Consider the following 26,405-nt stretch of genomic DNA (forward strand, 5'->3'; position numbering starts at 1 on the left):
GAAAATATAACAATATTTGTGAAGAAAGATAGAAGAAACAAAGGAAAAAAGTATTAACGATCGCTAATCATCAAAATGACATAAGAAACCGCTGTATAGACAGACGACTTTGTGTCAGAATATCATAAGATATCAATCAGAAATGAGAGTAGGAATTAGTTCGGGCGTGTATTACGCCGCACCATTCGTCTGGCCATACCCAAGGCTTTGAACCAGGAGTTCTTCTCAACCTTTGGATTGGGAACGGAGTCGTATTCATCTTCAATCGATGTTTGAGAGGACGATGCCTCGATAGCCTTTTCTTTCTCTAATGTCCGTTGTGAACATATAGTGGCCATCTGTCCAAGCATTGTTGGATGATCAATCAGGTCTTCCACCCGGACCTTGAATCCTTCTTGCTCGAGGAGCCATGCTACTTGTGCAAGGCCCATTATATCACCGTTAAGATCAAAGAAGGATGATTCAAGATTTAGGCTGGAAGTGTTTTCTTCTCCTAGCACTTGACGCCAGGCGCGGCTAAGTATATCAGACAGGACGAGGATTTCCGCCTGCGTAAGATCTTGTAGTTGAGAGGAGAGGAAGTAACTGTCTGATGGTTTTCCGGTTTCATCAATTGTCTGGGGTGGCATTTTCGATATCTGCTGAGGAGAAGGCAAGACCATGCTGGTATCGGCCATGAAATTGGAGATGGTGTTGCAAAGCATGTTCAGGACCTTCTGGGCGAAAATGGGAGTGATTGAACTGTTGAGTGAGAAGCCGAGCACTATTTCGCATCTGTCACCGTCGGAGCTGGAGGAGATAGAGAAATCGGCAAAGTCCTCTTCCGTTCCAACTGTTCCAAAGGTATAGGTATTTCTGCCCAGAGTCATTTCATCTGTGACGCTAATATTTTGGTGTTGGACGATGGTGGTAAAGTTGGTCCAGTCCGGCCATTCAGTGCAGTGTTTTGTAATTTCTCGGAATCCTAAAGCTTCATAAGGCATATTTGTAACCTGCTGGTCTTGAACGAAACGAAGGAGATCAAGTGCTGTCCAGAATTCGCCGAATTGTACTCTGACGGGAATGATATTGAGGCAAGGCCCGACAGTGCTTTCAACGCCAGGAACTGTAGCATTGCGACCGCTAATTGTGTGACCAAATACAACGTCAGGGCTTCCTGAGAGTTGTGCTAGAACCATTGCCCAGGCTGCCTTGATAACAGTGGCAGTTGTTATGTTTCCGTGGGCAAGGGAGGGCAACAGAACTGTTTGTTCGAGATGGCTAGTGGCACCAGCGGATCGTCGATAGTTTGGTCCCTCCCGTCGGACGATTTCTGTCATCTTAGAACCTTTAAGGAGCGTTTTCCAGTGTTGATAATGATCCGATGTTATAGTTGAGGCAGAGGAACGAACATAACTGGCAAACGATGACATTACAGGGAGCGGCTCATCTTCATAGCCTGCTTGAATCGCGCTGAGAATCTTTGGCATGCAAACTCCGTCGTATTGAGCATGCGATAGCCTGATAATGATCCTGTGGTGGTCGCTATCTTTTTCTTTCACCACGGTGAAATTAACGAACGCTTCACCGAGGCGTGGGCCTTGCTCACGATCGCGTTGCTGCAACATTGCAGTAAACTCGTCAAGGTTAGATTCCGTTTCATAGACGAAGAAATCTGGGCGCACTTTGCGGAGGACGACTTGAAGGAAGCGATCACCGCTGGGCAGGAAGACGGTGCGAAGGATATCAACAGAGTGAACGAGACGGATAAAGCTTCTCTTTAGTCTTCGGAGATCCAACACTCCATATCCATCGAGGTAGAAGTAATTGAGCATCCATCTAGACTCTAGAAGGGAACCAGTAATTGCGAGAGCTTGGAAATCGGTTACAGGAAGAACGTCTGCCATACCTCCCTTGAATACACCAACCTTCGGGATAATGTTGTTTTGAAGGAATGTATCGATATTGGGCGCCTTGACTAAAGAAAACCTTTGGTAGAGTTCACTTGTGGCTGCTGATCGAATGGCCTGGCTCTGTGCATTGAAGTCATCCATGTCGGCACCGTCAATGTAGGTATTCATCATACTAGCCACTCGGATCACGGCAACCATATCCTCGAAAACCGGGTTTCGGAAGACGTCAGCTACTGTAAGTGACAGTCCCTCATCTCGTGCGGCTCCGACGAGTCTCATGGCAGTGAGACTGTCACCTCCCAGCTCGAAAAAGCTGTCTTCTCCTGAGATTGAGTCTTCTTCCATCTCCAACATGGAGCTCCAGAGAACCAGGAGCTTCTTCTCAATGGCGGCAGACCTCCCTCTCTTGTTAATATGCGCTGCCATCGATGTCCGATCTGTGTCAGTTTTAGGGTTATAGTCGGAATTTTGGTAGGTTTCAGAAGGCGTTGCGGTCTCGAGATCCATGCCTTGGTTCTCAAAATCAGGAGCATGGTCGGTGCGGATAGCTCTATTATTGCCTTCAACATCTCGGCTGGCAGTGTTTAGTAAAATCTCGTCGGCACTCTTCGTAGCAAGCTGGCCAGATTTAGCCATTTTCTGCAGAATGTCTTGAACGCAGGAATCAACAATTTTCCGCAATTCAGCATTGTTGTTGAGCAGTTGCTCAGTATCAACACTTGCACCAAAGCTCTGGCCAAGGTTTGGCTGCATTTCTGCCTGCTTTGCTTCTTCACGAATGGTTTGTGGAAGAGTTTCCTTTCGGATATCTTTGCTAACGGTGGAGGTTGCTGCCTGAGTTGGGTCATAATCGGAGACAAGCTGCTCTGGATGGCTGATAAAAGACGCTAACACATGGGCCATGCTTGAAGCTAACTTCTGAGCTTCAGCTTCGCTAACCATATTGTCCCAGTATCGGAGAAGGATGCCTTCGTCGTCTTTGGCGGTCTCAATATTGACAGTCACGGCATACTATGATCCAGTTAGGTTTCATCTACTTTTCAATGAGTTGATACAAATTTTGAAAAAACATACCTCACTTGGATCATGTCCGCCCAAAGGCTCGAAGATGATGCTCTCTTTGACAGCATCACCAGATTTAGCATGGTTCTGAGTAGAGATGGCAGTATTGTACAATGGCTTGCCTGACAGTCCGAGCTCATGCTGGACTTCGGCGAGTGAACATCGCTGGTATGGTAGACTATCCAGGTAATCGTCTTGAACTTTTCTGAAAATTTCATGGAATGATGCACGAGGGGAGAAGACAACACGGCAACAGAGCATGTTGATGAAGGCTCCAATTGTCTCTTGAATCCCGTTGACTGGGGCATCACGTCCGGCAGACAGATATCCGAAGCACACATCGTCTGATCCAACGTACGCCCTTAGGACGACTGCCCAAGCTGCATGCATAACATTAGCCATTGTCACCTTCTGCTGCTCACATAGAGATTGAAGTTCTGAATAACGTTCAAACTTGACGAGAGTAGTGCGCAGCTGTTTCTGGACATTGGGCAGAGAATTCAGTCGTGGGAGGTGGCATGGCTTCAGTCCCTGCAGGTAACCTTTCCAGAATCTAACCTCATCTACCGTCGATTGACTTCTAATGAATCGAATATAATCGCTATACAGAGGACCTGGTCCAATTGGGAGGCGGTTCTCGTAGGCTGCCACAAGGTCCGCCATCAAGATAGACACGGATCCTCCATCAATGACAGCATGGTTGATTTCAATTTTGATTACAACACTTCCATCCGATTTTGAGCAAATAGTAAGCTGATGGGGAAGCTGCGGGCGTTTTTTGCCATTCATATCCTTTAGTCTGATGTTGTGCAGCTTGTCCATTGCGTTGGAGTTGCTGGAGGAGATGTGAATAACACCACTGTCAGCTTCCTTTACAACCAGCTGACAGAAGGTAACACCTCGGCAAGGGCTGTCGATGAACACTGTACGAAGTGCAGCATGACGGTCAACAACTTTTTGCCAGGCTCTGCCCAGTTTTTGTGCATCAATGCCATTCCCTTGGGCAGATTTGACTTCAAAGCTGGTGTTGAATACATAGCTCTCAGGATCCCTCAGCTGGCTCAACAAAATACCCTCTTGTATTGGGGAACATGGATAGATATCCTCAACCTGATCACGGTTTGCGACACCAACCCTTGGGAATATAGACTTGACGAGCTTTTGAAGGCCTTCATATGATATCGGCAAGAGGGGATAGTCGCTAAGGGTAGGTTCTGCGGGGCTGCAGCTCATGGCATCAACTGTCTCGTGAAGAGTATGCTTGCATTCTGATATCCATCGGCGAATACCTTGCCCATTTTTCATGTTTTTGTTGAACATGAATGTGAACCGAATTTGATCTTGGAGAACAATGGCAGATATTTCGAACAGCGCAAATCGTATTGTCTTAGGTCCGACATCTCCGGTACTCCTTGAATCTTCCTCGTCCGTGATAAGGTCCGCCTGCTGCAGTAGAGAGTCATCACGTTCAAGTTGCTGCATGCGACCAAGATAGTTGAATATAATCTCCATAGGGAAACTATTATCTTCCTGCGAAGTGTTTCCCATAGAATATTTATTGGCAAAGTATGGTCGTCCATTATCTGGAACCTGGCGCCTGATATCTTTGGCACGTTTCAGCGTGTCTAGAACATCATCCTTTCCATTTTCTATTAACAGAGTTAGTAATATATCCTTTTGGATGCTACTTTTGAGGAAAACTTACGCAGGTCTACAGGCACAGATGCTGGGCAGATGCTGGTAAACCAGCCAACTGTCCTCGACAAGTCTGGACCTCCCTGCCACGATTCACGGCCATGGCCTTCATTGTAAAGCGTTGGAACTTCTCGGTCTGGAAATACCCTCGCAAAGGAATGGGCAATTGCAGTAAGGAACAAATCAATCGGTTCTGTCTGGAACGATTTATGGCTGTCGCCCAAGGCAAGGGTGGAGGTGGCCTTATCAAGTTGGAACGTTTCATATTCGGCATCATGATAGATGTTCTGTTTACCTTCCATTCCCCAGTATGAGAGGTTAGATGGCTTCACATCGAACGGAAGAAGCGAAGCAGTATCCTGAGATTTCAAATTGGCAGTTTGAACTGAGCACCATGTCTGGAACGAGAGTGGCTTGTCAATGGCGAGCGATTTTGTCTCTAGGAACTCTTGCAGATCCTGCAAAATGATACGCCAGGATACCATATCAACACAAGCATGATGGACTGCCATGAAAATGAACTGCCCTTCACTCTTTATATTGAGAAGCTCGGCCGAAAGAATTGGGCCTTGCTCAATGTTCAAGCACATTTGAGCGTCCTTAAGGATATGTGGGACGTCATATTTCCTAGTGTTATCATGCACTCGGTAGCGATAAGAGGCATTCATATCCTGATATATTATTAGCTAAAGAACATATAGTTAAGGGAGTTGAAATGCAAACCTTGGTAATCTTTTGACGCCAGTGGTGGCCGTTGCGTACAAATCGGGCTCGAAGCATCGAGTGCTTGTTAACAATAGCTTCGATAGCAAGCTTTACCGTGTTGGGGTCGGTAGGCTGGGTGATCCGGAGAGTAAAGCTCTGGTTGAAACGGGAATCCTTATTATGGGCGTGAGAAGATTGGAAATATAGCTGTTGGATAGGAGACAGATCGAAAAGCTCATTCGCGACCTCTTCCTTTTGAGGACCAGACACTTTATGTCCAACACAACTGGCAAGGTGAGTTATCGACTTGCTACGTAAAACATCATGAAGCGAAAGCTCAATACTTTCTTTGCGGCATCGGGACATGACGCCCATCGCAGTTATACTGTCACCTCCTATACGAGAGTTAGTTTTGCTACTATTAGACTGGAATTAAAATTTATCTCACCAAGGCTCATAAAAGATTTGTTCAATTTGACATCCTTGACATCAAGATTTAGAACACTAGCCCAGATTTTCCGCAGTACCTCTGTTATCTCAGTTGACTGGGCGGAACTGTCTGCTTCTTCCTCCGTAGATGAGTTGATTTGGTTGAACATTTCTTCATCCATGTCCTCGAGCCACTTCGTGGCTAGCTTGCGATCTAGCTTGCCCGAGGCGAGTAGTGGGATTGCTTTAACTGGCACCCAGAGCTGAGGGACCATGAAAGGTGGCAACTGACTCGAAAGGTCGTCCTGAATCTTAGCAATTTTCGCATTTGCTTTTGTAACAAGAGTTGTATCTCTATATATTTCGAGGGTGCTGGTCATGATGTCTTTGGGCGATCCTAGGTTCTCTAAAGCAAGTACAGCAACTAGTCTCTTCTTGCAGGGGCCAGATTTGGGCATTAGGACTAGGGCATGTCGGACCTCAACATTTGTAATTAGACGACTTTGGATTTCACCTAGTTCTAGTCGCTGGCCGTTTAATTTGACTTGATGATCCTTGCGTCCGAAGTATTCCAAGTCACCGATGGAGGTATATCTAACGAGATCACCAGTTTTGTGAACCCGCCTGGTTGATTGAGAGGTTGATGGGAACTGAGCAGCCCACGCAGGATTCTCTGGAAAACCCTCAGCGGTCTTCTCCGGAGAATTAAGGTACTCACGAGCAAGTACAGGGCCTTCTAGCACCAGTTCACCAATAGCACCCAACGGAGCCAGCTTATTATGGTCCCTCGGGTCAACAACCCAGGTTAGAGTAGGCTGTATGCTGTGGCCTATGGAGAGCGTAGACTTTTCCAATGAGACTTTGGAGTTGCTTACTGCAATTACTGTTGTTTCAGTAGGCCCGTAAGCATTAATCAATTGGACTTTATCTGCCCATTTAGATATCACCTCCCCGGAAATCGCTTCACCTCCGCTGACAAGGGTTTTCAAGGATGGAGTAGTATCAGGGTCAATTATGTTTGCAACAGATGGTGTCATGAAAGCCCACGTAACATTCATTCTGTGAATAGCGCCGGGAATATCTGCCAGGCGCTCCTTTTCGCTGGGTATGCAAATGCAGGCACCGATGGTAAGAGTAGTAAGTATTTCCATGACCGAGGCATCAAACGAGACAGATGCGAACTGAAAAACTCGAGAGTCGGCATTCATACACAAATCTACGCTATAACCAGCTGAAGAACTAGCGAAGGCACGATGCTCGATAACGATACCCTTTGCCTTTCCAGTGCTTCCCGAGGTGAAGATAGCGTAAGCACTGTTGTGCGGTTTTACCCCCGATGAGAGTGTTGAATGTACATTCGGTAGTGACATAACTGTTGCATCATCGATAGTGAGAACTTTGCCCGCAAAGGTCGAGAATTGGTCAAAATACTTGGGCGAGCAGATAACCAATTTTGCGCCGCTTTCTTCGACAATCTCTTTATGCCTGGAGCTGGGGTGTTGCGGGTCCAAAGGCACATATGCACCTCCAGCCATAATGACAGCCATTATCGCAACCATAGTCCAAACAGACTTATCAACGCAGATAGGCACAAAGATTTCAGGGCCAACGCCATATTTGGAAAGATGCTTCGCAAAGCGTAGAGAAAGCTCTCTAAACTCGCGGTAAGTTAATTGCCATTCAAAATCAATCACGGCCAGTTTATTTGGCTGTGTATCTGCGACATGATAGAAGAGGTCATGAATGCACTCATTAACTTGGTTCGGTTTGCGCCGATTCCACCATTTTATCGTTTCCTTGTCTTCTGGACAAATAACCTCAACCTCACTAAGCTTGGTGGAGAGTGATTTCTTGGAGAGCTGGCTTAAAACATAGGTAAACTGATCCAGGATTCTCTCAACGTTCCAAGTGCTGATAGTTCCTTCCTTATGGTATATCGTGACTGCTACGTCCTTCTTTGATAGTTGACACTCAAGAACAAGAGGGTAGGTGAAGAAATTGTTCACATCACCGTTGGTTTGGATTTCCCAGAGATCTTCTTGGTTTCCTCCTTGGGCGGTTTGAATCACTAGGAGATTTTGGAAATCACAAGCTTCAGATGCATCGCCGTTCAGCCTTCTGATATATTGGAGACCAGCATGTTGATGAGGAACAACGTCTGCAGAGCCTTGCTGGACTTCCTGCAAAAAGTTTGTAACTGTTGTTTGGGGGTTAACTTGAATTCTCGTAGGAACAGTAGTGAGGGTCGGGCCGACGATGTCGACGATACCAGGTACGTTGATATTGCGACCTGTCATTATTTCACCGAAACAAACATCGTTGGATGCAGTATATTCCGCTAGGATCATTGCCCAGGCAGCACGAATAACAGTTGGTAATGTAACACTTCCCGTGGATGAGGCTTCAATGCGGCGAGAAATCGTTTTAGTGTCTGACTGGTCCTTTGTAGATGACAGAGGAGGGAATTTAGAGCACGCTATATCAGCGAGTTTAGCTGTCCAAAACTCCTTGGTACTGTTCTGGTCAGTGGTTGAGAGATAGCTGATAAAATCTGCGTAGGAGCTCTTTGGTGCTGCTGGTTCCTGGCCGCGGTAAATAGATTCTACCCGCTGAAGGATAAGGGGTAAACTCCATCCATCATAAAGGGCATGATGGATTGACCAGGTAAAATACCGGCAGCTTGGAGCTTCAACGATCGTGTACTTTGTCAAGCTACCCCCGTTGAAAGAGGGAACGGTGGCAGCCTCACCGGAGAGCTCCTCTAGGCTTCGCGCGGAGTGCCAGGAGATGGTATCATGTTTCAGAACTACCTGTAAAAAGTTGGACGACGCTGTGTGAACGATTCGAGTGCGGAGAGTTGTCAGATCATCCACAGTCTTTTGCCAGGCAGCTTTGAAAAGTTCAAGGTTGAGAGACGAGGAGAGCTTGAAAACGTTATGCGCAACGTAGGCGCCCGGTTGCTTCAGCGATAAAGCGATGAGGCCTTCCTGAAGAGAGCTGCAAGGATAGATGTCATGCACCAGGTCTAAGCTAATACGACAAAGCTGAGAAACTTCCGACTTAACCATATCAATAGATTCGGTTGTTTTTAGTAGGCTGAATGGGCGTACTTCAGCTGACGGTCCGCCCTTTAATACAGCGCATGTTGAGGCCATATCAGCAAGGATTGGGTGCTTGAAAATGTTTGCAAAAGTAAGAGAGATTCCACATGATCTAGCAGATCCTGAAAGCTGCATAGCAGCTAGGGAGTCACCTCCAAGGCGGAAAAAGCTGTCACCTGCACCAACAGATCCTTTAGGAAGATCCAAAACACTTTCCCATAGAGCTTGGAGTTTACTCTCGATGCCGGTAGTAATGTTGCGCTTACCAGCAACTCCAGTAAGCCTGTAGGATTTGATAGACTCTTTGGAGAGTGCCTGGGTGATATTCCGGAGGCGGTTTCGGTCCAGCTTTCCTGAGGCAGACCAAGGAAGCTTCGACATAGGGATAAAAAGATGGGGAACCATGTACGTCGGTATTGCGGTACCTAGCTTAGTTTCGAGGGTCTTTGCAATTGTCCTGATAGCATCATTCATAGGCAGCAACAGGTCATCAGCGGGAGAACCATCGGTATTGGTGAGTGTCGACGGTAGGCTACCAACTGATGGAACGCTGAAGAAAACAGCAAGAGTCTTCTTGGCCCGGTCTGAAGGAACAATAAGATCGACTCCTGCTTGGGTCTGGTCGGGCAGGTTCACTTTGCAATGGTATTCAATCTCCCCAAGTTCGATCCGCTGGCCGTTCAGTTTGATTTGCGTGTCTTTACGTGAGATGTAGTTAATAGTACCGTCAGGGTTGTAGCGAACAAGATCTCCTGAACGATACATGCGATGCCGTTGCGAGAAAAGACTTCTGAAGCGACGCTCCCTAGAAAACTCAGGGTTGCTGATGAAGACCTCACTTGTTTTCTCAGGATTGTTGATATAGCCTCGTGCCACGGTACGCCCTTCAATGAGGAGTTCACCAACAGCACCTACAGGCATTAGGCGGTTAATGTTATGAGGATCAACTACCCATGTTCGGCAGCCACAAGCAGTTCCAATGTTAGATCGATTCTGGTCCACAGAAATACCTGATTTATTGACCTTCATGCTGGCTGATGCGACGACTGAGGCCTCAGTCGGGCCGTACGCGTTAACCACCGCTGGGCCACCAACCCATTCCTTAATAGCCTTTTCAGACATTGCCTCACCACCGGTCACAATTGTCTTTAAGGTAGGGACCTTTTCGGGTTTCAATGTGCTGAGTACCGATGGTGTTAGGAGTGTCCAGTTCACTTTCCCCTTTGCAATAACATCCTGTAGGTCATTCATCCGTTCCTCGTCGCTAGGAACGTAAATCGTTGCACCAACCTGGAGTGCAGTAAGAATCTCGGTGACGCTGGCATCGAAGGTATATGATGCAAATTGTAAGACGCGGCTAGAGCTATCCATCAAGAGAGCTTTACCATGTGCAGCAGACCCAGTACAGATTGCAGCATGTTCAATAACAGTGCCCTTTGGTTTTCCTGTAGTACCCGAAGTAAAGATAATATAAGCAGCGTTAGATGGGTCAGGGTAGTTATCCGGTTGCTGTGAAGGCTGTCTAGGGAACTGTTGAACAGTCTTCGAATCCAGGACAACAGCTTTCTTAGCAATGTTTCGAATCTTGCCATGGTGGCGTGAAGAGCATAGCACAACCTCAGCACCAACATCCTCTATGAGATTTGCCAATCTTTGCTCTGGATGAGAGGGGTCGAGTGAGACGAAAGCTCCACCAGCCTTAAGAATACCATATTGGGCTACGATGGTCCAGGCTGACTTTTCGAAACACAGTGGCACATATACATCAGGGCCAACCCCAAGGTTAACAAGCTGTGCAGCAACGCGGGATGCTGCAGCATCTAGCTCTGCGTACGTAAAGGTTGCATCCCACGCACAGATGGCAAGAGCAGAGCGCGGACGGAGCATTGCTTGTTCCTCGATAATCTCATGAACGCATTTGTTAACCACGTTCGGACTCTGAGCATTCCAGGAGCGCACTTGCTGGTAGCTGTGTTCACCAAAGAGATTGATATCTCCGAGCGGCCTGTCGACGCCGTTTTCAATGATATCGCTAAGAACCTGTTGGAAGGTATTGGCAATATTTTTTGCATGGGCATCAGACACCGTGTCTGACCAATAACCAAAATCAATTTCGAGGTACGAGTCTATGGCAGCAATGTTGATTGACATATTGAACTCATTAGGATCAGTGGCCCCAAGAGACTCAAACGAGAGCGCCGTGTCGTTAGATTCATCAGATCCTGGCCGTTTCTGGAATGTAAAAACGGTGTTAAACAAAGTGGTATCGCTTAGGCCAAGTTCATGTTGTACCTCTGCTAGAGAGCAGTTTTGGTAGCCGATACCTTGCATGTAGTCAGCTTGAGTCTTCTGTAGAACATCGATGAGGACAGCATTATCCGTTAAGTTAAGACGGCATATTAACATGTTGATAAAAGCACCAACAGCTTCGTAAATACCATCAATGGGTAGGTCGCGGCCAGAGGCGACATACCCGAAGCAGATTTCATCTGAGCCGGTATAGGCACGGAGCACTAATCCCCAAACAAGTTGCAGGACATTAGATTGAGTAAGGCCTTCCCTTTTGCAAAAGGCTTGCAGCTCGGACCCTACGTTGAGTTTCATAACATATTCGCCAACCGTCCTCTCCTTTGGGGGTGGAACTGGGGCTAGTGAAGGTAGAGTGCATGGTTCAAGACCACTAAGGTATGTTTTCCAGTAGTCGATGCCCGCTTCTTTTGAGGTTAGCTGGAGATGGGCGATGAAATTGCTATACGGCATTGCGGTTTCAATAGTTGAAGACGAGTCATATGCTGTGGACAAATCATTCAGAAGAGTCATCATTGAAGAACCATCGGAGACGGCATGACTGATCTCAAGTTTGCAGATAACTCGGCCACTTGGTGTCTGGCAAAGTGTCATACGATGAGGTGGCTGTCTCTCTGTGTAGTCCAATGGTTCTAGGTTATCAAGGGCAGCTTTGTAATCTTCCGTCGAAGGCTCTCGAAGTAGGGTTCGTGCATGGAATTTTTTCAAAACCACCTGGTCCATTAGGTTGTTCCCGGCGACACTGTCGATGAATACTGTTCGAAGAGAGCTATGGCGGCAGACAACGGCCTGCCAAGCGGCTTCAAGCTGTTGAAGGTTGATACGATGGCCCCTCTTGTTTGACTTAACCTCAAAGACAGAATGATAGGCATACTTCTTGGGGTCTTTCAGCTGGCTGATTAGGATACCTCGTTGCATGGGAGATATCATGTAGACATCCTCAAGATCATCCAAGGATTTTAGACCGAGCGAAGGCAATTCTTCAACAATCTTCCTTGAACTACCATAAGCTAGGGGTAAACGAGGGAATTGTGTTGGTGGAATGTTTTCGTTCACTCGGTAAGAGCCTTCGAGCAGTGTTTGGCATTTCGAGAACCAGCTCTGAATGCCTTGTTGTCGATGCATCTTTTTATTGTAGGTGAAAGACAGTTTCATGGCACCTTGTGCTATGACAGCTGATATTTCTATGAGTGCAAAACGAGGAACATTAGGGCCAATATCAGAGAGGGAATTAACGGATTGCCCTCCCGCTCCATCAACGGGTTCAAGGAGAGATTCTGCTTGGCTGTTGGCCTGCATCTGACCCAAGTAGTTGAAAGCAATTTCCATGGGCCAGTGATTCCTAAAGGCTTCCTTTCCGTCCTTGGTCAGTTCACGGTAGGCAAAATATGGTCTACCCTTCCCAGGCGTCCTAGATCGGAACTCCTGGACCCATCGAATTGTATCAATAAACGACGAATCTGTTGAGATTCCGTTAGCCTAAAAACCAAAAAAAAAAAATGGGGAAAATATACTAAGGTAAGGCCTACTAGAATCAGTGTCCGCATCAACTGGAAGGTAGACAGGGCTCATAGTCGTGAACCATCCTACTATTGATGACGGGTCGCAACTAGAATCCCAAGGCTCTCTGCCATGGCCTTCATTGAAAACTGCAGGTGGTACTCGACGATCGGTAAATTCTTGACGGAAAGAGAGAAGAATAGTAGCAAGGAGAACATCAACCAGATCGGCTCCAAGTTTTTTCTGGCAGGCATCAAGGATAAGGGCCGTGGTCTGTTGATCAATCTCCAATTCTTCAGTGAGAACTTCACCGAAGGTATTAGATTTCCCTGCCATACCCCAGTAGTTGAGGTCTGCTGGCGTAATGTCATTGGCAGGGATAACATGCTTAACGCTGTCTTTTTGGGCATTTTGTAATTGCGATTCACACCATGACTGGAAGGTTAGATCTTGACGTATAATGGATGCACCGTTGAGGAGATCCTCGAGATCCTGAAGGATGATTCTCCAAGAAACAACATCAATAACAAGGTGGTGAATGGCAATCGAGATCTGAGTCTCGGACCCAGGCAGATTGAACACATTAGCTGCAACAAGTGGGCCATTTTCAATATCTAGAGACTTTTGGCTCTCTTCAATCAACGAGCCCATCTGACCCCGTCGCGCATCAGAATGGGTTTGCAATTTGAGAGATCCTTTTAAGTTACTGCTGATGTGCTGGCGCCACTCTCCATTCTTGTTTCGTTGGAATCGAGCATGTAACATAGGGTGAAGACTTATCAATTTGTCCATGGCTCGAGAAATAGCATCATTGCTTTTCCTCTTGGTAATCTTCAGCAAAACGCTTTGGTTAAACTGCCTCCAGTTATCCCCAACATTGTCTAGATATACCTGCTGGATCGGAGAAAGCCCAAATGGCCTTCCATTTTCAATTGGTTTGGCCGCCTTCTCTGGAGTAGTAGTAAGCGCTTTTGAAATCTTGACACGAGTTGCCAAATCTGTAATCGATTTACTCTGCATGATGTCTTGCACATTTGCAGTAATGCCCTGGGAGCGGCATCTAGCCATGACTTGCATAGCAGAAATACTGTCACCACCCTATGATGGAGTTAGTATTGATTCATTCAATACAAGTAAAGAATTTACATACCAGATGTAGGAATGAAGAATTCATATCAGCGTCTTCTACAGGCAAGTTGAGTATCTGACTCCACACCTTCCAGAGATTCTCTCGGATATCAAGTTGAGAAACAGTTTTATTTGCTTCGACTGGGGTATCCGGAGTCGCCGAAGGGGCGGTAGAAGTAATTTCTGGGTTGTCTTCCATCTTTTCAAGAAATGTAACAATTTGTCTCCTGTTTAGTTTACCGGAAGACATCAATGGCAGTTTTTGGAAAACAACCCATTTGGATGGAACCATATAGCCAGGGAGTCGTTTTCGTAGCCGCTCACGAGCTTCCGACGCCATGTTTATAGCCTCTTCTGAGCTGATTACTTCGAGAGAAGCGGCGGGAGCGGGATCACCGAGGCTATAGAATGTGACAGCAACAGTAAGCTTCTTAGCTGCAAAACCCTTCGTTGGTACGGCCACAAGGGCGTGCTGGATAAGGCTATCCGCGCCAAGGTGATGTTCAACTTCATCGAGTTCCAGTCGCTGGCCTCGGACCTTAGCTTGGGTATCTTTGCGACCCATGAAAATGAGATTCATAGAGCCATCGGGGTCATATTTGAGAAGATCACCTGTCTTATACATCCTGCGTATGGCGCCATTATTTTGACTCGCCCATTTTGGATTCTGTATAAACACCTCCTTTGTCTTTTCTGCCCTGTTGAGGTAGCCTCGCGCAAGCGTAACGCCCTCAACCAGTAACTCTCCGACAGCTCCGATAGGCACAAGCCTGTCGTGGTTAAAGGGGTCGACAAGCCAACATCTGTCCAGCGGGCGGCCAACATTTTTGTGGTAACTGTTGACATCCATCTTGCTATTGATAACAGCTGAAACTGAGCATTCACTAGGTCCATATCCGTTTAGCAAATTGAGTTTACCTGCCCAGTTTGCTACATGGGCTGGTGACATGGCCTCTCCGACAAGTGCTAGGTACTTCAGGTTCGGTATGTCGTCTGGATTCATCAGCTGAACGAAAGATGGAGTCAAGGTCGCATTCGATATGCGTTTATCGTTGATATAGTTGGCAATATCATTAAGACGTTCCCACTCGCTTGGAACGCAGACGCAGCCTCCCAAAATAAGAGTTGTTAAAATTTCAGGGCAGCAAGCATCAAAGGTATATGATGCAAACTGAAGAACACGGCATCCTGGTGACATCCCCAAGGCTGGTGCATGGGCAGCGGCAGAGGAGCAGTACGCTGAATGTTCAACTGTAGACGCATTAGAGAAACAAGATGCCTATATGCAGGTGACTGAAAACTTACTTAAAGTTCCCTTAGGGGTTCCTGTAGTCCCGGAGGTAAAAATTATGTATGCAGCATTGCTGGTTGAGACCTGGGGGGTTGGCTGATATCGTTGTGGTAGCCGTTGAAGCATCGTAAGGTCGACCGCAAGTGCTTGAGGTGCGACAGAATCGCATAGTTCAAGATACTTGGGCGAGCAAAGGATAAGGGAAGCCTCAACGTCAGCGATAATTCCCTGGAGTCGAGAAACTGGGTGCTCAGGATCAAGGGTTACGAAAGCTCCGCCCGCTTTAAAAATTGCTAGCATAGCAATAATTGTGAATGCTGATTTCTCGAAGCAGATAGGCACAAAAATTTCTGGGTTAGATCCTACACCTAACTCAATAAGGTGATGCGCAAGAGCAGAGGACAGGTTATCAAGTTCCTGGTAAGTGAATGATCCATCCCAGGAGCAGATAGCCTCCGCATGCGGGTGTAATTTTGCCCGCTCTTGGATAAGGTCATGGATGCATCGATCAACAAACTTGGCTCCATGTTTGTTCATATCTTCAAGCTCCTTCAGTTCTTTGGAACTAATCAGCTCAATCTCCCCAACTTTCTTTTGGGTATTGTCTGCCAAAGACAAACTGTGCAAAATAGTATCAAACTGGCGAAGCAGTCTTTCCACTTGCCACGTAGAAATGATAGTCTGGTCATAGTATGCCTCAATATCAATCTTGGACTGGCGCAAGGTGCAGGAAAGATTAAGAGGATAAGTATAGAAGTTATTGCCTGTGGTCCCGGAGCTTATCATATCCCAAAATCCATCTGCAGTTTCATCCGCATCCTGTGTGATGGCAATAGCATTTTGAAATTCACAGGCGGCCGAAGCATCATCTCCAAGTCGCTTAATGTGGGACAAGCCTGCAAATTGGTAAGCCATAGTTTCTGCTAGCTGCTTTTGCATGTCTTGTAAAAATTCAGAGACGGTCTGTTCGCGATTTATCTGAACCCTCGTAGGAATTGACGTAAGAGTAGGACCTATCATGTCTTCAATCCCTGGAACTGGGGCATCACGGCCGGTAAGGATTTCGCCAAAGATTACATCATCGCAGGAGGTATAAAGGGCCATCGTCAAGCCCCATGCAGCGCGGATGATTGACGCGACAGTGGTTTCTCTTGAAGAAGATTTTGCAACTTCAGCATAGTGGGTACACTTGCTAGTAGCCTCAACCTTGTATGAGGTAGATGGGAGAGCGGGGAAAGGCGTAGCCTTCGGGTCCTCTAATTTGGAGATCCAGAAATTATCGGATGCTTTTCTATCAATAGTTGATAAATATTTGATGAACTCTGGGAAGGAAGCTTCAGTTCCTGCATTGGCTGATCTCGGGTTCCTGTAGCAGTAAGCCACTCTTTCAAGAAGCGTAGGGATACTCCAGCCATCATATAATGCATGGTGTGCAGTCCATACAAAGTACGGAGTCGAGGACCCTTCTCCAACGATGGTATATCTCGCAAGGGCACCACCATCACGACCAGGAAGATGCCGATTTTCGTCCTTAATATCGTCCAAACGAGAAACAGAGTGCCACTGAATTGGCTCATTGACAACAACTTGTAAGAATCCAATCAAGTCAGTGAACACAACTCGAGTCCGAAGGACAACTTCAGAGTCAGCTACAGTTTGCCAGGATGCTCTGAATTTATCAAAGTCAATATCGGCAGGCAGCTTGAATGTGCTTTGAGCAACATACGACCCAGGGGTTTTGCTAGAAAGAGCAACAAGACCACCTTGCATCGATGTGCATGGGTACATGTCATAAATCATGGAGGCATCAACCTGGCAAATAGAAGCAACTTCATCCACGAGAGCATTAATAGAGATCTTGGATGGGAGAAGCTCAAACTGCTTCAAAGGTTCCTTATTAACAGCGCCTGCTTCGAGAGACTTATTTGATAGCGAAGTTATCGAACAGGTACTGGCCATATCCGAGAGTTTGGGAGCAGAAAATATCTTAGCAACACTAAGACTTATTCCTTTGGCACGAGCCGCAGAAACCAGTTTCATAGCCCCAATAGAGTCACCTCCATGGCGGAAAAAGCTGTCGTCAGCTCCAATAGAGTCGGCAGGTTTTGATAAGATAGAAGCCCAAAGTTTTTGTAGAAGCTTTTCAGCCTCAGTCTCAGGGGCTCGTCCCCCAACACCGCCAAGGCGATATGTTATCGCAACTTCATCTGAGAGCTCCTTAGCCCAAATTGTCAAAGTCCGCCTATCCAATTTCCCAGATGAGGTCATTGGCATTTTCGCAACTGGTATGTAACTTGAAGGTACCATGTATGCGGGCAAAGACTTGGTAACAGCCGCTTCCAATTCTTTAGCCAGGGACTGGATAGAACTAGTCATCGGGAGAATGGTTTGATCGGTATCAGCATCCGCAGGCGGTTGAAGGCAGAGGAAAGCTGCTAGAGATTTGGCACCACCGAAAACAACAAGCTGCACCGCAGATTGGGCATCCTCGGGGAGATTTTTCTTGACGTGATACTCAATTTCTCCTAATTCGATTCGCTGGCCATTGAATTTGACCTGTGTATCTTTCCTGCCCAGGAATGCCATTGTTCCGTCACTATTATAGCGGACGAGATCACCCGTCTTGTACATACGGCGGGTAGAAAATTCGCGAGTGTTAGGATCACGAGCTGCCCAAGCTGGATTCTTAACGAATGACTTCGCAGTCTTCTCTTCATCATTGAGATAACCACGGGCGACGATTGGACCTTCTACACATAATTCACCAACACATCCAACTGGGACAAGTTTGTTATGATCGGCTGGGTCGACAACCCATGAAACACTACCAACACTGCGTCCTATATTGGAAACATCCTCGACAGTACCAGCATCGCCGTTGTGAGCGCAGTTAATGGAGCACTCTGAAGGGCCATACTGATTGTGCATAGGAATTGAGCCACCCCAGATTTCTTGTGCCTTCTTCGTTAGGGCTTCACCTCCGACAGCCATAGCTTTGATCTTTGGCACATCGGCTGGTTTAAGAAATGTAGCAACAGTAGGTGTTAGGTCCATGAAATTTGCGTCAAGTCGGTCAATGGCACCAGCCAAATCATTGAAACGATCATCTTCGGAAGGGACACAAACACATCCACCACGCATGAGGGTGGTGAACATCTCTTCAAGACTGTTGTCGAATGTATAGGTAGCGAACTGAAGGAATCGCGTGTTAGGGCCGACACCCAAAGCAGAACCGTGAGCTTCAGCACTCGTAACCATTGCACTATGTTCTAGAACTACACCCTTTGGTTTTCCCGTACTACCAGACGTAAATATCACAAAGGCAGGATTGCATGGCTCCGCAGGGATACCGTTGTTTTCGCCATAGTCTGGAAGTTGTTCAAGGAATTCTGCGTCAACTGCCACAACATAAGGCACCATATCATCAAACATGGCGGCCCTGGCAGCGGAAGCGACGACAATTTGTGCTTCAGTGTCAACTACCCTTGTCTCAAGGGCGGGCATTGGGTGGGTGGCATCTAGGGGAACACAAGCACCTCCAGCCTTTAGGACTGCAAGCATAGAAACGACAGTGTAGGCTGATTTGTCGAAACAAGTTGGCACAAACGTTTCAGGGGTAACTCCTAGAGCAACAAGATATGAAGCCAAACGAGAGGAAACTTCGTCAAGTTCTTTATAGGTGAAGCTTGCATCGAATCCACATATAGCCTGAGCATCAGGACGCTGAGCTGTTTGCTTCATGATTACATAGTGAACACAGTCCGGAATAGTTAAGGGGATACGGCTGTTCCACCCCCAAATAGTCTCATAATCTAGGGAGCTGAGATTGTCAAGTTTAGAGATCTCGAGGTGCGAATTGTGAGTGATATTCTCCAGGCAACGAATAAACGAAAAAGCGATATTCCTGCCCTGTTTGTCGCATATGGAGTCGGTCCAGTAGTCCAGGTCAATAGCAACAACTTCATCTGAAGCTTCAATATTGATGGAAATTGGGTATTCATCAGGGTCGTGTGTCGGAGCAAATTCATCAAAGCTTATCAGGGGTTTCTTATCCTTAGTTGGCGGGAGCTTGCGGTAAGAAACACAAGTATTAAAAAGCGAAGTATCGGTAAGTTTCAGGGCATGCTGAACTTCAGCTAGTGATGTGTGTTTGTGAGGCAGACTGTCCATGTAGTCTTTTTGCACTTGTTCCAAAACGCTTATAAGCGTCGCATCTCCTGGCATCTTGACACGGCAGACAAGCATGTTGATAAATGGGCCAACAGCAACATTAGCCCCCTCAACCGGTGCGTCACGGCCAGAGGAGAGATAACCAAAACAGGTGTCTTCAGTGCCTACAAAGGATCGCAATGTCAAAGCCCAGGCAGTGTGGATGGCGTTTGGCAGGGTAAATCCCTGATAATCGCAGAATTTCTGAAGAGCTGGCAATTCTTTAAACGCAAGCCTTATGTTATGAAGTTCTTTTTTCACAGTGACACCATCGTTAAGAACCGGGAAGTGGCAGGGGTCTAGTCCGTCAAGATATGGCACCCAGAAGGAAAGACCTTGAGCTAAAGAGAGCGTCTGTAGATAAGCAACGTACGCACTAAATAGCGGACCGGGTTCATCCTTCATATCCCCGGCGTATGCACGGCATAGATCATCAAATATGATAGACATCGAGGCACCGTCCATAACTGCATGGCTCAGTTCCAACCGACAGAACACCTTCCCATTCGAAGTTTCACAAATAGTGAATCGATTAGCAGGAGTATGGTCAGTATATTGCATAAAGCCTTGCTTGTTCAAAGTGCTTAAGACTTCTGACTCTGTAGTACAGCGAAGCCGTGAAGGGCCAGAAGGAGACCGCCTTAATACTACTTGATCATAAAGCCCATCGCTACTCAGCCCCTCGATGAAGACCGTCCGAAGACATGCATGGCGCCGGACAACTAAATCCCAAGCAGCAGAGAGCTTTTCGGCATTAACTCTGGTGCCAACTCTTGGTTTCACTTCATAAGTACCGTTAACAGCATAAAACGCACCGTCCTTGCTGCGACTAAGGAGAAGGCCTTGCTGCATTGGAGAGCAAGGATAAGCATCTTCAATATCCTGCACACTTTTTGCACCAACGAGTGGTAATTTTTCAGTAACCATAGAGTTCAGCGAGTCATAGTTTAATGCTAAGAGAGGATAATCGCTGAGAGTAGGGGTAAACGGCATCCCCATGAATAACTTCGAGGCGTTCTGCAGGGAATGCTTGCAATGAGAGATCCATTGTCGAATAAGATCTTGATGCTTCATATGTCTGTTGAAGGTAAAGGAGAATCTGAGTTTACCAGCAGCTATGACAGCAGATATTTCAAACAGGCCGAATCTCGGGGTACCAATAGCATAGTCAGCAATACCCCCTGCTTCTTTAGCCTCACCCGCCAATTCATCGACGGGATTAAGAAGTGCACCTTCTCGCTCGAGCTGTTGGTATTGGCCAAGGTAATTGAACGACAACTCCATGGGAGAATGGTGGTTCCACGCTTCCCGACCCTTTTCAGTCAACCAGCGAGTAGCAAAGTATGGTCGGCCATTTCCAGGAACAGCACGGCGAATGTCCTTGACATGTTTGGTAATGTCGAGTAGATTCTTGGAAGTGGAGCCTGTAACAAAAATCGGATAAAGAGTGGTAAACCAACCGATAGTCCTAGCGATATCGATTGACTCATTCCATATTTCACGGCCGTGGCCTTCATTATAGATGGCTGGAGGTTCACGATCGGTGAATATTTGACCGAAGGAGTGGATAAGGACCGACACAAAAAGATCAACTGGTTCAGTTCGTAATCCATTGTGGCAGTCAGTTAGGAGAAATGAAGTCGTGGCAGCATCAATTTCAAATCCTTCGGCTGCGGAAGCACCGTAGATGTTATCTTTAACATCGGTACCCCAGTAGGCGAAGTTGGCTGGTGGAACATTATCATGTGGTAGAACATGGGATAAACTGAGATTCTGACAATGTTCTTTCTGCAGCCTGGCCCAGGTTTGGAAAGGAATGGATTTGTCACTGAGGGAAGGGTCGGTAGGGTTGACAAGAAGATCCTCAAGATCCTCTAAAATCACACGCCAAGAAACTAAATCAATCACCAAATGATGACCAGTCATGAAAAGAAGCTGCTGGTTACCGTTCACATCAAACAGGTCTACAGCAAAGAGAGGCCCCTTGGTAGCGCTGAGAGTGGCCTGGCTATCGGCAATGGCAGGTTCGGCATCTCTCTTTGTCTGCACTGTATGAATCCTAAATCGGCACGAAGTCTTCACGTCGTTAGTAATATATTGCCGCCATTCACCATTAGGCCCCGATTGTCTAAATCTAGACCGAAGCATAGAATGCCGCTCTACGAGGGCATCAACTGCACGTCGAAGGGACCGCTCCTCCGTTTTCCGCGCTAGTTTAAGGAAGAAGCTTTGATTAAAGTGGCCCATTTCATCGTTCCTGATGGCAAAATGGTATTGCTGAATAGGTTGAAGTTCAAAGTCTACATTGATCTCTTCCTTAAGATCAACGGTTCTCTTTACTTCCTTAGCACAAGGGGCTAGGGCACGGATGGATTTGCTCCGCAAAATCTCCTGGACAGTGAAGCCAAGGCCTGCCTTCTTGCATTGGCCCATACATGTCATGGCGGTGATAGAGTCACCTCCAAGGCTGAGGAAGCTCTGGTCCAAACTGATGCGATTAAGCGGGATGTTCAGAATGCGGCTCCAGGCAGCCTGGATAGTAGCCTCAACAGCATTAGCCGGTTCAGAGACCCCGTTAGCACCAGGTTCTGTCTGCTGGGCTCCAGAGACATCATGGTAGACCTCATCGGTCATGGAATCAACCCATTTAGCAACCGATTTACGATCAAGCTTTGCCGAAGGGAGAAGGGGAAGTGATTCCATGCAGACCCAGATTGATGGAACCATATAAGACGGAAGGTGAGCGGCCATAGCTTCACGAACCATATCAACATATTCATCTTTCCGATTAGTCCCAATAAGCCTAAGGGACGTTGGATCATTGGTAAACTTATCCGTAATTTCGTTAGAGAAAGAGAGGATGGAAACCAATTTTCCTTTACAGTTGCCGGTCTTTGGAAGCAATACAAGGCCATGCTTCACATTAGGAGCGAGGTTAAGTCCATGTTCAATCTCACCCAGCTCAACTCGCTGACCATGGAACTTTACCTGGGTATCCTTTCGACCGACATAATTAAAGGATCCTTCAGGTGAGTTATAGCGAACGAGATCACCAGTTTTGTAGAAGCGCCGTGGTTCACCTTGAGTTTCGCTGGTGCGGGCCCAGGCAGGATCGTAAACGAACGCCTCCTTTGTTTTCTGGGTATTGTTGAGGTAGCCCCTGGCTAAAGTGGGTCCTTCAACAAGAAGCTCTCCAACACATCCAGGGGGAACGAGGCGATTGTGATCTTCAGCATTAACAACCCAACAGTGCCCACCAACGGGGAATCCAATATCCTTTGGATCCGTTGTCGCAGTCACTTTCGTATTAACAGCGCACGCAACCCCGGTCTCGGTTGGTCCAAAGCCGTTGACGAGGTTAATCTTCGACCAAGTGTCGATATGGCTTTGGGACATGGCCTCGCCTGCGAGGACGAGAGACCTTAGTCCTGGGACATCAGCCGGTTCAATGAACCCGATAAAAGAAGGGGTGAGCGTCGCAGTATTGACGCGTAGATCATTTATTGCCTGGACGATGTTGTTCAGCCGCGCCTCTTCACTTGGGATGCAGACACAGGCCCCTTGCATTAAAGGGGTGAGGATCTCGACAAGACTAGCATCAAAAGTGTGTGCAGCGAACTGTAAACATCGCGAGTCCTCCTCGATGCGCAGTGGGCCGGCGTGAGCTGCGGCGCTCGAGCAAAAGGCAACATGTTCCAATAGTGTACCCTTAAACTTAGAGTCAGTACATAAATCACATCTGTCATCTCAACTGTCACATCTGTCTCGGAAACTTCGTGACCATTCAGAATAGTTTCACTGACCTTCGGCTCTCCAGTGGACCCCGAGGTGAAGATAACATAAGCGGCGTTACTGGGCTTGGCGCGGCTAGTGAAGCGGATAGCGTCAGAGCCAGATGGCAACTCCTTGATCAACGCTTCATCGACAGGCAGAACGGTCTCCGCGACTGTGGCAAGATGTTGTGTATATTGGGCGGAGCAAAGCAGCAGTGATGATTCGAGAGATTTGACAAGGCCTTGCAATCGCGGTATTGGGTGTGAAGGGTCAAAGGGGACAAAAGCTCCACCAGCCTTCATAACAGCAATCATCGCAACCACATTCCATTTCTTTAGGACGGACCATTAGCTAGTGTACGATCCACAACGGCTAAGGAGGCGGCTTATAGACCACGCCAAGATTCAAAGCGCAGGTAAACTAGGAGAAAAAGACGTATGTGCGAGAAAGATTAACATACCGACTTGTCAAAACAGAGAGGGACCCTAACTTCCGGCCCAATGCCCAATTGCACAAGTTTGTGCGCCAGGCGCGAAGTAACAAGGTCAAGCTCTTGAAATGAAAAGCTTCCATCCCAGGAGCAGATTGCTTCAGCCTCTGGTTTGCGAAGGACTTGGTCATGGATAACCTCATGTATGCACCGATTGACCGTATTCAAAGAAAAGCTATTCCACTTCGTAATTTGCTTTAAATGAAAAGCAGTGAGTGGATCGAATGCGCCAACTGATACGGTGGGAGATGTAGTAATGGCACTGAAGGCCTTTCCCACAGTCGAAGCAACCCCCATCGCCTGTTCCATGGTCATATCCACGCTCCACCATTCAAGGAAGATGCTCATTCTTCCGCCCATCAGCTTGGTCATTAAGCGTATGCGACACTAAGATAACACAGTTAGCAAGCGAAATGACGAATGTAAAGTATGAGATGGTTGGTACAAATTCCTTACATCTTCTGGTAGGGTCATGTTAGCAGCCCGTGAGGGAGGCGCAGTACCAGGTTTAGCAGCACTGCGAAATGACACAATGGTGTTGTAGAGGCGCTGTTCCACGGGTCCTGCCGCGTTGGTAGGAACACTGCCATGGAACGGTAGACTACTTTCGTACTCCTTTTGCGCAGACTCTACCAACCTCGAAATGAGAGTATCATCATCAAATGCCAGGCGAACTATAGGCAAAACATCTGTGGATGTTGCATCCTGATATCCAAAACAAACGTCATCGGAACCAGTATAACAGCGTAAAACTAAACTCCATGTAGCACGAAGGACGGCAGGCAAGGCGGTGGTATTCGATCCGCAAAGGTCTTTCAAATCCTGGGTTTGATCCAAGGTCACTTTAATTGTCATCGGCCTTTTTGGACCTGCAGCGGAAGCTCCAAGGCGCGGGAAATGGCAGGGAGCAACATCGGCGAGATGGGACTCCCAGTGTATTGTGGAATCGTTTTTGGCCTGCATTGTTGCGCTATTTTGGGGCAGATGTCCGAGTGTGTCTATGAAATAATCTGGAACGGCATTTCAGCATCTTGACTATGTTGCATTTACTGTAATACTGGCCACACTTACAAGTCAAATAAATACAAGTGGAATTCGGGTATATTGCAGCGAGGATATATGTCTTAAGAGACAAATGGAGTTAATCTATAGCTGTGAAAGTCAAGGTAAGTCTGTTCCCAAGCAATGTGATAGCAATGGCTGGGTATGGGGCGATTCTACGGCGAAGGGAAGAATTAGTTTAGCAGCTTGATTATGATACACTGACCGTCATGAAAGCCTCAGAGAGGGGAAAAAAATTATGTATGCTCTAGTGATCCTCCGGGTATCGCTCGAAGTTGGGGCGAAGGAGTTGTTGAAGAGAAAAAAAGCTTCAGAATGGGGAAGCAATTATTTGTGTCCCTCGATTACTATCAAGAGGGAGAATTGAGTTGTTTCAGGAATGGCGTGGGCAATCTGAGCTTGAGAGGATGTGCAAAGCAATCAGTGCTGTTTGCGCAGATAGCTCGTATGAAGGAGGAACAATGATGTGTGCAAAGAGGCAGATAGATGCCGCCTAGAGAAACAAGAGGTATTACCTACAGGATATAATACGGCTGTCAAGCAATGACTGGCTTGTCCGAGGGGATTGGCAATTTGAAATCTCTTCGAGACCAAAATAGAAATGATGGATAAGGGAGGGAGGGAAAAAAAAATTAAGTCAAATAGTTCGATACGACCTTTCCATGGGGAATACTACAGGAGGCAGGCAGGCAAAGGAGCTGAAGCCGGTATGGTATCTCTTGGATGTGACCTCTAAGGCGGCTGCTGTTCAAGCACCTCAAGTATGAAGTAATATCCGAGCTATTACTCGAAGTCGAAGCTCAAATCACAGCAGGCCCATGTCTGCAGCGGTCCCCCTTCTTTGTACCACGACCTAGCATATCCCAGGGATGAGTCCGGAGGCGTGGAGCCAGCTACCAGGATTAGCCTCGCAAGTACGGAGTATGGCATCGCATTCCATCAACCGATGCTCACAAATTGCCGGGAGCCACCCGCAGAAGCCAGGCGGTTGGTTCACCAAGGAAAGCAAGACAAACTCAACAGGAGTTTCACATTTTTGTTTTCTGCGTTATTTAACTTTCTTTTTTTTTGTCTTTTTTTTTTCTTTTTTCTTTTTCAGCTTGCCGCTCTGTTTCTTTTTTTCAGGTTATCATTTTTGTACATAGTATATATGTACTATATGTATGGAGTATATTTTCTGCAGTTGCTTTTTGGAAAGACTTTTTTAGGCTCTCCGACCGGGGGCCTGGAATACGGACTTCAACTGGATGGGTGGGAGAACCTTTGAGTTTCTGTTTTATTTTTGGAACCATCACGAGAATAGCATGCATGGCGTGCATCGCATCTGGCATGGCAACTCTTCGTGTGATGGGCCACAGATAAACAAGCCACCACGAGGGATTTGTGGTTGTCCAGATGACGGTAAACTGGTGAATATGAGTGGGCATTGAACAAGCGACGGTCGTCCGGTTTCAAATGGGAGAGGGATTGCGGGTGGGCGGTGACTGACGGCAGAAAGGAAAAGAAAGGGTGGTCCATGCGTGTTCCTTTCCGGCGTCTTGGCGCCTTCGAGAAGCGCACTAACGCCCGAAGAAGCTAAGCGCGCGCGTCGGACTAACGACGGGCCGTTAGGTCACGGGAGCCACAGCCCTTTTCCCGTACATAGCAAGGTTTCCCAAGTTTCCAAGAGTATTTTCTGTCTGTTTGTCTTGGCCAAAAGCAGAAGAACGACGATGAAGGAGAGAGAAGAATAAGAAAAGAAGGGTGCGCCACCACGAAAA

General features: G+C 47.1%; 1 protein-coding gene across 1 annotated transcript; it reads right to left on the reverse strand.

Annotated features, from left to right (window-relative positions):
* Positions 1–155: 155 nt before the first annotated feature.
* MCYG_02927 (nonribosomal peptide synthase) lies at positions 156–24,546 on the reverse strand (the record flags this gene model as incomplete). The annotated part of the gene is made up of 11 exons (XM_002847375.1): positions 156–2,903; positions 2,967–4,603; positions 4,660–5,320; positions 5,373–5,749; positions 5,803–12,651; positions 12,721–13,789; positions 13,842–15,070; positions 15,125–23,027; positions 23,078–23,425; positions 23,554–23,970; positions 24,040–24,546. The coding sequence occupies 11 exons, from the start codon at positions 24,544–24,546 to the stop codon at positions 156–158; spliced, it is 23,745 nt and encodes a 7,914-aa protein (XP_002847421.1).
* Positions 24,547–26,405: the final 1,859 nt, after the last annotated feature.

Source organism: Microsporum canis, genomic scaffold (assembly GCF_000151145.1).
Source record: "Microsporum canis CBS 113480 supercont1.3 genomic scaffold, whole genome shotgun sequence".
Lineage (NCBI taxonomy): Eukaryota > Fungi > Ascomycota > Eurotiomycetes > Onygenales > Arthrodermataceae > Microsporum > Microsporum canis.